Below are 12,962 nucleotides of genomic sequence, written 5' to 3'. Positions count from 1 at the left end.
GCTCTGGAGATCCTTTGCCTCTGTGAACATGAGAGAGCCACTAACCCCCCAATTCCTGGACTTCATGGACCTCTCTGGCTCCACTTGCTTCCTCTCCCCTCCTCTACTCCAAACACTCAAACTCTCCTACCTCAGGGCCTTTGCACATGCTGTCCCCCTGCCTAGAACATTCTGTACAAATATATGCGTGGCTCCTGGCCTCACTTTATCCAAAGTCCTAGGTCACCCTTGTTACTGTCCACCCTCTTACGCTGCCCTAATCATCCTCTTAGTTCTCAGGATGCCAAGTCATCGCCTTCTCTCCTTCCAGCATATACACTTACAAAAATACAAATTTTATTTGGTTCGCTGCCACAGCTCTGGCCCACAGGCCAGCCTCTGCCACATGCCACATGCTCGGCAAATATTCAACACGTGGATCTACACCAGAGTCAGGAGACAGTTATCATGGCCTCTCTTGTGGGGTCTTGATCTGGTTCACTTCTTCCCCCATTTGTTCACCCAACAAATGTCTAGTTAGAAGCCGTGATGTGCTGGCTCACTGTCCCCACCCACATGGAACTTCCATTCTAACAGGAGGGACAGGCAACAGGAAGATAAATAAATAGAAGAAATGACTCTGAGTCATGATTCGGGTGAAGAAGAAAATGAGACTCCCCCGTGGTACAGTGATCAGAGGCCGCGCTCAGGACTTCCCTGAGCTGGGACCCGCAGGAGTCCACCAGAGGCAGGGGGAAGGCCGTGGGGATTCTGTGGGGAGGCTGCCAGGCAGGAGGACGGCCTCCACCCAGCGGGGCCCTGGGATTCAGAGGTCCAGCTTCTGCCCATTCAGCTCCCCACAGGAAGCAGCTCCTTCCTGGCCCTTGGGGGACAGCCCTCAGTGGGTGTTGCTGGCCCTGATGCTGAAGGGCTTCGCTGTTCTCAGCTCGAGAGAGGACCTGGGGGACAGAGGACCAGGGGGACAGAGGACCTGGGGCAGAGGACATGGGGCAGAGGACCAGGGGGACAGAGGACCTGGGGGACAGAGGACCTGGGGGCAGAGGACCTGGGACAGAGGACCTGGGGGACAGAGGACGTGGGGCAGAGGACAGGGCTCTATTGCAGAGGCTCCATGGCTAGGTGGGAGGGGAGGTGCTGAGTCACTGGAAAGGTACCGGGGTTGGTGTGAATCACACAAGGAGCAATGGCCTAGGAAGGACAAACCACCTGTCCTGATAGCTTGTCGGCCTAACGGGCCCCCGGACGCCGGCCTTGAGCTGGTCTATTGGCTCCTTTTTCTCCTTGGACGGAGTCCTCAGGGGTGACTGCTTCTGCTCTTTGGGACGTGGCTGGAGGTAAGGAACTAGCGGCTGGCATGTCGTGATGGCCACTGAGGCTCCAGAGTCCCTCTTGGGGTGGCTTCTCCAAGATCTGCACAACAGTGTACCTCAAGGACGAAAGCTAAATTCCAGAACATTGACTCTGCCCGGATCAGCCGGTTTCAAGGGGCTGGTTGGCGGCTGTTTCTGGACCCTCCTACACAGCCCCCTGGAGGAAAATAAGCAAGAATATGAGATGCAACTTGGAAAAGGGATATTTCTAGATGGCCACAGGGTTATGGAGAGGTGGCCAGACGCACTTGTTTGTAATAAGGGAGATGCAAATTAATAGAAGACAGAACCAGATGTCAGGAGATGGGAGGAACCAGGCAGTGGACACTAAGTGGTGGTGGCCGTGAGGAAACCAGGCCTCTGCTCTGCAGGCCAGACAGCGGCCCGGGAGCCCGCCAGAGACTCGGCCGTGGCCAGGAGGGTCATTATCCGTGCTCCCTGGACCCAGTCATCCTACTCCTGGGTTTATAGCCCGGCCAGCTACCCCATGGGTCCCTAAAGAGACAATGTCAGAAGGCCACTCTTCTTGAGGTTCGGGGGACCCGGAGGCTACCTCGGTGCCCAACATTGATGAAGCATCACACCCAAAGGGCTTCGGTACCCGGCCGCGCCTCGGACGCAGGCGCACTCCGATATTGGTCCCGACAGATGCAGAGTCAAGAGGGCAAAGGAATGGGAGCCGCGACCCACGGGGAAAGCCAAAGGTGACATGAAAGTCACTGGACAGTGTCCAGGGGGCTGTCCAGGGGGCTATGCGGACTCCACCCCAACATGCTGCGAGGGCTTGAGGAGGTCTCTAGTTACTTTGGACTTTAGTTTCCTAATCTGAGAAATGGGAGCGCAGGGTCAGGTCTCAACAGGACACAGGAAACAAGCTGGCTAGTTGGAGGGAAGTTCAAAACCATCATCTACATCTGGGGAAAGGGACCTTCCTACAGCTAGGGACAGAGGGCGGGCGGTTGCAAGGGAAGGGGAGATCCCAGGAGGGCAGGAGGATGGGTGCAGCAGCACCTCCCAGCCCAGGCCTCCCAGGAGACATCCGCCTGGGCAGGGGCGGCTCCAGGGACACAGGGAGCCCAGGGTGACACTGCAGGGCTGAGGGAAACACGCAGATGGTGTGAGCAGCAATGCCCCTGCCCTCACGGATGGGTTCCCAGAGCCCCGCGGTGCCTGACGCGGTGGGTGGTATCGAACCCCACCTATAGGCCTTCCCTCCTACTCCATGTCTAGGATACGGTCATAGGCCCAGGAAGAGGTGGACGGTGATGACGAAGATAAAAGTTATTTAAGACTGGTGAATTGTTGGTTTCTGAGATTTTCCTCTGAATATTTGGGGTCTGTGATTCCTGATGGATGATGGGACCCAGGGAGCAAAGCTGTGGGCAGGAAGGGAAGAGCGAGGGAACGTTAGCCCTTGGTTCACAACTGTGGGCCTCGTGAGTCCCACGTCCAGCAGCGAGGCTGGGACTCTGAAGGCAGGAGTCGCAGGTGGCTCTGAGGCCGCCTGCGGCAGAGTCCCTGACTCCCAGGTCACCTTCGTTCCTGTCAGGCTCCCACTGATGGGCAGGACCCCCCATCCTGGAAGGCAAGCTGCTTTACTCGGAGTCCGTTTATTTTAAGCGTTAATCTCATCAAAAGCATCCTCATGGAAACATCTAGAATAACCTGGGACCAAATATCTGGAACCACAAAAGGCAGAATGTGACGAGTCTTCAGTGCGGCCTACCCAAGCCCACCTCCGGGGCCAGGGGACAGGAGCCGAAAGCAAGTCCAGAGACAGACCCCACACACTGGCTTTAGTCACCACCAGAGGTTGCCCCCTGGTGGCCCTCGCCCTGGACCTGGCCCTCGGTCAAACTCTCTGGCCCTCCCCGGTGAGTTTTCAGCTGTTAATGGGCTGCTTCCCCCACCCCACCCCCCACCCCCACTATTTTTTCTTTCTTCCTCTTTCTCTTTCTCCTCCCTCCCTCCCTTTCTTTCTCCTTCCTTCTTTCCCAGGGATTGAACCCAGGGGCCCCTTAACCACTAGCCACATCCCAGCCCTTTTTATTTTTTATTTTGAGATGGTGCCTCACTAAGTTGCTGAGGCTGGCTTTGAACTCGTGATCCTCCTGCCTCAGCCTCCTGAGCCGCTGGGATGACAGGGCTGCACCCAGCTGGGTTGCTCATCTTTTAAGTTCAGATTTCACTTTAAAATCTGGATTCCCACTTCTCTGGGGAAAGAAAACACCACAAGATCTAGCAATGTGGTGGGCACAGCCTGGAAGGGTGCACTCCTGTCAAAGGGGGCCGTGGATCCTCAGCTCTGGCCACCTGCTGCAAAGGTAGGAGCCCTGACCCAGATGCTCTCCCCTCTCTGAGCTAGCAATGTGGGGCCCTCGTGCCACCTGGCGACAGTGGCTGGGAGCCTAGTGGGTGGGGTGGGGGAGCCAGGACTGTCACCTACCCCAGTCCCGAGCTGCGTGTCCTTTCACCCTGGCTCCCTTCTTCCCACTCTGCCACCTTCCTGGCCTGGGAAGGCGCTGGAACCCAGGATCCTAGATTACACCATCTGGAGGGTCCATCTTGGCCTCAGTGGTCACTGGTGGCCACAGCGGGGAGCCTCACTGCCCAGTGGAACTGTCTCTGATGAGGGGGCAGCTGGCTCCTGCCCGGCCCAACACAGAGGCCACTTGCTAAGTGAGGGACTGAGCCCTCACCACGTGGCTGGTCTGAATCGAGGTGTGTCACAGTACAAAATGCCGACCAGATTCTAAAAACATGAGAAATACAAATGGGAACTGTCCTAGGAGCAATATTTTCTATTTTTTACATATGAAAGGATAATATTTGACAGGATATTTGACATTTGAAAGGATCCTATTTTGGATATATTAGACTGAATAAAATAGTTTCACTGAAAATAATTTCATTTTTTATGCGGTTATTAGAAAATCACAGCGTGTGACTCATTTCCGGGGCTCCCGTTGCGTTTCTGTCAGGTGGTCCCGTCTGCATGCCAAGATCCCCACCACCTCGCTGCACTCCTGACCTTCTCGATGGTGGCCTCATTCTACACCCACAAGCTAAAAAACCCAGTGTCACCAGGAGTTCACAGACCTCTGCTTGTGATTCTAGACCAAGCCCCCGAGAGCCGGGGCACCCAGTTCCCCTCTGTCTCATGCCTCTGAATCCTTCACCCAGAAATTCCCCTCGACAAGGCTGCTCTGTTTTGATGATTCAAAGCCCCTTCCGGATGTGGTGGGCCTTGAGGTCAGGCCAGCCTTAGATGGGCAGGAGTGACTGCCCACAAATGTCAAAAAAAGCCAAAAATACCTTCTGCTCTTTCCTTTCCCAAGTCCCCAGTCCCCAAATCCATAGACCTTCTGGAAACAACTAAGTGGTTCTTAACCACTCAGCTCTCTGGTGGTTCTGTGGAACCCGGGCCAGCGCTAGTGGGTTCCCTTCTGACCAGCACAGTGCCTTGACTCCCTGTGTGAAGAGGCCCAGGTGAGGGTGGCCGAGGGGGCATCACAGAGGCCTGCATGAGCAAGTCTGAGCAGCCCAGAGCTCACTCAGGCAGAGCTACCAGCCCAGGTGGGAGGGAGCAGGGCATGAGCATTTATCTACTGCTTACTGGATACTCCACACATTATCTTCCTGAGTCCTCAAACAATCCTAAGAAGTAGGTAATAGATTCTCTTTGCTATAACAGAGGACGCACAAGTTCAGAAAGGGACTCTGTCTTGCCCAAGGCCACACAGCACAGTGACCGGCACCGCTGGCATTTGAGTTCCTGTCTGCTGCGCACAGCCCAGGGCCCCTGCAGTTCACGGAGCGCTCCCTGCTCCCTGAAGCTGGACAGCTGGACAGCAGGCCTGACTGCTGCCCCCTGCAGAGGTTGCAAGTTGGTGGTCCTCGTGCTGCCTTTGGCCCTGGCACCATGATGGATCAGCACCATCCATGCCTCATTTTTGTGGGGCTTTAACACTTGGCTGGGGCCGAGGAACAGCTGCCTTTCCCAAACAAGCCCACACTGTCCCAGTTCACAGTTCCATGGGACCTGCTTTGTGCGTGAGCTTCCCTCCCAGCCCTGAGGCACACGGCGGCTGCCTTGGAGATTTTTGTGCCTGCTCCTTGCCGATGTGGACCCATGGCCCAGGAGAGTTTGGCCACACTCGGCTATGAGACTATGAGAGGTCACGTCCCTTATCGGGAGGCAGGACGCTCCTCTTTAGATCTAAGCAAGTGGCCCAGGGAACGTGTCCTTTTAGGGGCAAACGACAGGCAGCCTGGGATGCCATCTAGCTGTGTCCATCCCCACATGGTGGGGTGCAGAGATGCTGGGGGAGATGTCTCTACTCCCGGTGGGACTGGCTTTCAGAACAGCCTGGAAGTGACAGTAGCATAAAGTACATGCGGGTGATCGACATTTATTGAGTGCCTTCTGTTTGTAATGCCAGGTATACAGCAAGGTGATCACAGGTCTGAATTATTCCCTCCAAGGCAGTAGGACAGTGGACAGGAGCAGTGGCCAGTCACAGACCTCTGTGACCAGCAGGGATCTCACTGTCTCCAGTGGAGCCCCCCCCCCACGAGTCCCTTGGGGCAATGACAAGGGACACAAGGGACAGGGGAGAGAGGGGAAGCGGAGCTGAGTTCTTTGTCTCGCACTACCGTGAATGAGCTGGTTTCTCTGAACCTCGGTTTCCTCCTCTGTAAAATGGGGCAAAGCCTACCTTCCTGCTAGTGGGATTGCAGATATTTCTTGGGAAACTTCTTGCTCTCCTCCCACACTTTCCACTGGCCCTCTCTATGGGAAAGGGTGAGGCAGCTCACCCAACCCCCAGGAGGTGGGCCCAGGCAGGCGGGACAGGCAGCCAGGAGGGCTTAAAGGGTAGAAAAGCAGAAGCGCAGGGTTCCCCCCATGGCCACTCCACCTGCCACCGCTGCCAGACACTGACTGCCATTCAGGGACCATGAGGGGCCTCTGTGGAGCTGCTGAGCACCTCGTCAGGACTGGGTAGGTCTGGGGACTTTGGACAGTGAGGGCCACAGGTGAGAAAAGATCAGCAATCTGTTGGGAGGAGTATAAGCCCTCAAGGTCTTCCACTCCCTGGCTGTGTGACCTTGGGTCCACCCTCCCCCTCTCTGAGCCTCAGTTTCCCCATCTGTGAAGTGGGAATGATAATGGTGTCTATGAAACTGTTGTGAGCGTTGAGTAAGGGCTTGGCTCAAGGGAGCACTCGGTAAATGTCACCTGGTGTCCTTGTCATTTATAATTCCCAGCATGGAACTTGGCTCCCAGGGCGACCTCGTACTGGTTTTTATGATTATATGATTAGCTGGTATTTCATCAGCTGCCCTGTTCCAAACACTAGTTAGACGGTAGAAGGGGCGTTTAGTCCCACATCCAAATGCCTTCAAGAGCCAGATGGGATTGTGCTGGGCAGGGTCCCTCAATCCTGTACCTTGAAGGGTGGGGCACAGCCTGGAAGGGTGCATCCCTGTCAAAGGGGGCTGTGGATCCTCAGCTCTGGCCACCTGCTGCAAAGGCAGGAGCCCTGACCCAGATGCTCTCATTTCTCAAGAGAAGCTAGAAATCCCAATTTCAATGTGAAACTTCCTGTATCCAGATGACGGTAGTTCTCACACACCCACGGCGTGGACCAAAACAAAGCAAAGTTGCACACTGGATTCAGCCCTTGGGACCCCAGGATGTGGCCTCTGGTCCAGTGCCCCAGGCCTCACGCGTCACGGCGTGTTCAAGTCCCCAACCCTGTTTCCTAAGGGAGCAGTCAGAGTGCAGGACCTTCTCATGCTCTGCTCCTTCTGTTCGGGACACCCAGCCTCCTTTCCCCACGTAAGAAATGACACTTGTTCTCCCAGCCCTAGCTTAAATATCACCTCTTCCAGGAAGCCCTCCTGACTCTCCCAGGTAAACATGACCCTCCACCTTCTCCACCCCAGTGCAGACCCAGGCTGACCATTCCTGAGAGTCCTTTTATGGTGGACTTACGCTCTAATGTCCTGTTCACATCTCCCCAATTTAACTGTGAACTTGTCCTGTGTGTGGCCCATGACCTAATTCACCTCGGTGCCCAACACAGGGACAATTATGTCTTACCTTTTCTTTACCTTCAGCATTCATTACCTCCTCCAGCATCCTGCCCTCACTGCTGGCCTTGATTCCTGCTGATCTGAGCAAACAGGAGCCATCCTGCCACGCTCCGTGAAGATTTATGAGTACCATATCTTTGTGAATACTTAGCAGACACTATTCCAGGCCCTCGGAATGTATCAGTGACCCAAAGATACAAAGCCCCTGCCCTGGAGGTGTTGACCCGCTAATGACAGATAATAGCTCAGGTGGTGCTTATGATGTGACCAGAATGACCCTAGGAGGCACATTCTACAGATGAGAAAACCGAGGCATGGGGGTTAAGGAACAAGGCCACACAGCTGTGAGCAGCGGAGCAGGGGTTTGAATCGGGACAGACCAGAGGCGATGCCCTCCATCCTTGCCCTGCGTGTTTCAGGTGACGTTCTCCACAGGTGTGCAGCCTTGTCCATCTGCACCATTACCCGCTTCCTGCCTGCCACCAGCTAACGGCCCTCCTTCCTTGCCCCAGACGATAAAGGGCAGGGCCACAGGACGACGAGCTCAGGGAAACAGCTTCTGTCTCCGTCTCTGCCCCTCCCACTCCTTGATCCTTCTCCCTTTGTCTGGGCTTCCGGCTCCCTGACTCCTTTCAGGCCAGTTGTCCTCACTAGGCTCCGGGCTCCGGCAGCCCAGGCAGGAGCCCCCCACCCTCAGGAGCTGCGCAGGACTGAGCTCTTCGCCCACCACTTCCTGAGACCCAGCCTGGGGAGGGCTGTGATTGGTTCAGCGTTGTCACGTGGGTGGGAGCGGTTAACTCTGATTGGCCCATCTGGAAAGTTGGCCTGCCTCTGTAGCAAAAGGGTGGCGTCCACTAGCAGGCCTTGGCATTGAGGGGCAGGGACGGTGACAGGCCCACCCGCCCCCTGATGGAGGGTCCTCCCATTTCCTTGTGTCCAGGTGGAGGTTCTGGCAATTGGGGATCCGCAAGGCCCTTGACCCACTGCAGGCTGCCTGGGATGCCTTCTCCCAGTCTGTCCCAGCCAGCTGTGGCCAGCTGCTGACCCAGCTCCTCCTCTGTGCTTGCCTGGCTGTTGCTGCCGCAGAACTGGTTTGTCATTGGCTGGTCTCTTCGTGGCTTTATCCTTCAGGACCCTCGGGCATCATAGCCACTGTGTGTGGACTCCTGGTCTTCCTGGGCCTGGGCCTGATACCCCCGGTCCGCTGCCTGTTCGCGCTCAGTGTGCCCACCCTGGGCACGGAACAGGGACGCCGGCTGCTCCTGTCCTACAGTACTGCCACCCTGGCCGTTGCCGTGGTGCCAAACGTCTTGGCCAACATGGGTGCAGCTGGACAGGTGCTTAGGTGCGTCACCGAGGGCTCCCTGGACAGCCTGCTCAACACCACTCACCAGCTGCGCAATGCGTCCACAGCACTGGGCCCCACCAGCCGATCGGGCAGCCGGGGCCTGACATTTGAGAGCCAGGGAAATGGCTCTGCCTTCCGGCTTCACATGCTCAGGGTCACTCAGTGGGTCCTGGAGGACTTCTCTGCCTTGGAGTCCCTGGCCCAGGCAGCAGCACTGGGGACTCAGCGGGTGGTCACGGGGATGTTCATGCTGGGCCTCCTGGTGGAATCTGCCTGGTACCTCCACCGCTACCTGACTGACCTGCGGTTTGACAACATCTATGAGACACCACAGCTGACCCGGCAACTGGCCCAGGCCCAGGCCACCCACCTAGTGGCTCCTCCACCCCCGTGGCTGCTCGGAATAGCCCGGCCCAAGCTGTCCCGGGAGGAGCTGCTGCACTGTCTCCTGAGGCTGGGGCTTCTCTCCCTGCTCCTGGTGGCCACAGCTGTGGCAGTGGCCACAGACCACATGGCCTTCCTGCTGGCACAGGCGGCAGTGGATTGGGCTCAGAAGTTGCCAGTTGTGCCTGTCACGCTTATGGTTAAGTATGATGTAAGTGCTGGGAGGGGAGATGACCTAGGTCAGTTCCTGGAGGGAAGGGGCAGCCTCACTGACCCCTGGACTTGCAGACCTGGGCGTAGTGACACACACCTGTAATGCTACTCAGGAAGATGAGGCAGGAGGTTCGCAAGTTCAAGGCCAGCCTCAGCAACTTAGTAAGACCTGTCTCAAAATAAAAAGGCTGGGGTGCAGCTCAGTTGTAGAGCATCCCTGCATTCAGTCCCAGTACTGGAAACAACAACCAAAAACACCTGACATGCAATTGCATTTACTTGCCTGCAAAACATAGGCCTTGGATAAGCCATGTGGCCTGGGCAACAGCAAATGAGCCCATTTGATCCCCACAGGAGGCCTAAAAAGTGGTTCTATTTTCACCTCCTGTTGTAGGTGCAGATGCCAAGACCCAGAACCCTGAAAATCACTTGCCCTGCAGGAGTATCCAAACACTCTAGCCTCATTTCCTGCATTTGAGTTACATGCCACACAAAAGAGGTTTATTAAATAGTAGCTGTTACTAATAGCTCACGCCTGGATAGGAATGGCCTAGACCATCAGTCAGTCAGCTGTGACTCTCAGAGCAAATCCAGCTGGTTTCCTGATTTTGTAAATCGAGTTTTATTGGAACATAGCCTCCCATCTGTTGTGTATTATCCATGGTTGCTCTGCAAAGGCGGCATGGTCAAGGAGACGCAGGACAGACCACAGAGCCCACAAATAAGGTTGTATTTACTTTCGGATCAGGATTTGTGGTTTCCAATCTTTTCTTTTTATTTATTTATATTTGTTTGTTTATTTGTACTAGGGATTGAACCCAGGGATGCTTTACCACTGAGCCATATTGCTAGCCCCTTTCTATTTTTATATATTTATTTATTTTTGAGACAGGGTCTTGCTAAGTTGCTTAGGGCCTCACTAATCTCCTGAGGCTGGCTTTAAACTTTCGATACTTCTGCCTCAGCCTGACGAGACACTGGAATTACAGGCATGTGCCCCCATGTTCAGTTTGTATTTTTTATTTTTAATAGTGAGATCACACACAAAAGCCTATTGCATAAAAAAACACCCAAATGTCAGACCCTGAGCTAATAATATTAAGAGCTTATATTTATCAAATACTTATTATATATTATAAAATTATTTTTGAATTGCAAGAAATCAGTTTAGGTGATCATGATAAAAAGTTGTCTTTTTTTAATGAAATAAACTAGAAAATTATGAGAGTATATTGCAGGTAATAAGGCTATGTATTATTTTGTGAAACTTTTCATCAATTATAATATAATCTGTGCTTGGAAGATGCTGTAAAATGCATTTCCTACCACAGGTCACAGGAAAGAAATGTGACAGGGAATGGTCTAAGAGTGTTCCCTGATTGACGTAGACTTCATTCATCATATCTAAGATGCTATCAATTCCAAGTCACACTCTTGTTTGATATATCAATAAGAGAGGAAATGCTATCCATTAAACCTGACTCAATGCTTTGTTTTCACTTAGACTTCCAATTATACTCATGTAAAAGTAATTCACTTTTATTTAACAAAGATTTGTTTCACCACATCTCCTCTCATGTACACATAAAAGAAAAATAGAAAGTGATTGGTTAATTTTCCTAAGATGTCCTTCCACCCAAGCCCAAACCTGAATGACGCTGGCCAAGTCACAAGTATCCCAGGCTTCTGGCCAACATCTCGGTGTCTTCAGGAGCATTGGTGACGCCCCTCTATTTCTCCAGCACTGTCGACCAAGCTTGGGCCGTGTCTCTGCGAGTGTTGACCCTGGTGCCTCTGACCCTCTGGGGAGCATCTGGGCCCAGCCCTCCTCCTGGCTTTAGCCGCCTCGTCTCTTCCAGGGCTTTGGGAGCTCCTTCTGCCCTCGCTGAGTGCTTCAGGGTGTGGCAGGCCCTCACACAGGGGTTCGTGACTCAGCCTTACTTAGCACAAACCTCCTTCCCGTGGGTTGTCACTTGGCAAGAAAATATAGGCTAAAGTTCATCCCTCAACATGAATACTTGCTTCACTAATATATTTGTGGCTTGCTGCTCGGGACTTCGTTTCAGTAGACATACCACTCACTTCTTTTTTTCATTATTATTTTTAATTTTTTCATTTGTTCTTTTTTAGACATACATGACAGTAGAGTGCATTTTGACGTATTATACATACATGGTGTAGAACTTACTCTAATTAGGATCCCATTCTTGTGGCTGAACATCACGTGGGGTTACACTGGCTGTGTATCATATATGAGCAGAGACAAGTGATGTCCAACCATTCACTTCTGAAACAGAGTTTCTTTTGGAGACATTTTGAGATGGCAGTCAAACTCTACACAGACCAGGAATGCACATCACTTTCTAAAACCTCGGGGTGGGCACTCAGGCTAAAGGGATACCTGTACGCAAATTGTGACCTGCTGTGGCTGCTGAGAGCAGTTACCGGTTGTATTGATTTTAGACATGTCCTGATTTTAAAGACGTTAAAAAAGTAAAAAAAAAAAAAAAAAAAAAATCTCAAAATGGATGAGATAAGGTAGTTTCCTTAATCGCCACCATGATCCTTGAGATAGGAATTATTATCATCACCCTCATTTACAGAGAAGGATACCAAGGCTCAGTGAGGTTGGGGGAACTTCCCCCAAATTCATCAAACCCAAAGTGGCAGAACTAAGCTGCTTGCTACTTTCATGGGTTCCTTCCCCCATGGAAAAAAAAAATTAATAAATGGATGCAAATACATTACATATTGAAAATAATGTTTGGCATAAAAGTTCATTTTTTTCTTCTAACTTGAAGCAAAATGAAAACATTTTCATGATCCCCTAAAAATACAGCAGTGTGAGACCCCACACCCTGCCTGCCAAGCTACTGAGATGTTCTCCCTGAGGGGAGACCCGGAGCCCACTAAGCAGCTGCCTCCAAGCCCGGGGCTGGCCTTGGCTGCCGGCCGCTCCTCCTGCCTCTGGCACACCTGTGGACACGGGAGGGTCTAAGGCTTCTGAGCAGGATATTGGGACCGCCCTTCTTGGCTGGGACTGCCCCCGAGTTGGCCACATGAGAACCCACCCAGTGGCTTTGGGTTCCCCATCTCTTAAATGAGGCTCCTGTTGGCCTGCACCTCATAGGCTCACTCACATTTGAGGAGACAGTACATCAGAATAGTCACTAGGGGCTTAGCGGAGGGTCAATGACCTTGAGCATTAATTTGCCTTCTCTAAAGCATTCTGCTAAAAGGTCGTCGTCATCATCCTCATCGTCATCATGGTGACACCTGTCAGATGCTCTTTAATTGGCAAAAGCGTCAACTGCGTGCCAGCCCCAGTCACCTTTGGCCTCCCAGGAAGTGGGGGTCATCTCCGCACCCATTTTGCAGATGAGGGCCGGGAACTTGGGCGGTGGTCCCAGGCCTCGCAGGGCGGGGCGGGCAGTGCCAGAGCCCGCGGTTGACTGCCCCTTCTCTCCTTTCAAGGCGGCCTACAGCGTCCTGGACTTCGTCCCCTTCCTCCTCAACCGGCCCCCCGCCCAGAGCCCCTTCCTCTCCGC

At 53.3% G+C, this 12,962-nt stretch overlaps 1 protein-coding gene across 1 annotated transcript in view; it reads left to right on the top strand.

Annotated features, from left to right (window-relative positions):
* Window positions 1-5,731: 5,731 nt before the first annotated feature.
* The window catches only part of LOC107136149 (osteoclast stimulatory transmembrane protein), a 29,409-nt gene continuing 22,178 nt past the window's right edge, over window positions 5,732-12,962 (top strand). Inside the window, exons 1-3 of the mRNA XM_048811934.1 lie at window positions 5,732-6,372; window positions 8,410-9,412; window positions 12,889-12,960. Of these exons, the coding sequence (XP_048667891.1) occupies window positions 6,329-6,372; window positions 8,410-9,412; window positions 12,889-12,960 (1,119 nt within the window). The 5' untranslated portion in view covers window positions 5,732-6,328. The remainder of the gene's footprint in view (window positions 6,373-8,409; window positions 9,413-12,888; window positions 12,961-12,962) is intronic.

This window comes from Marmota marmota, unplaced genomic scaffold (assembly GCF_001458135.2).
Source record: "Marmota marmota marmota unplaced genomic scaffold, marMar, whole genome shotgun sequence".
Taxonomy (NCBI): Eukaryota; Metazoa; Chordata; class Mammalia; order Rodentia; family Sciuridae; genus Marmota; species Marmota marmota.
The sequence above is the reverse complement of the archived record's forward strand: the minus strand, read 5'-3'. Positions and strand labels throughout refer to the sequence as shown.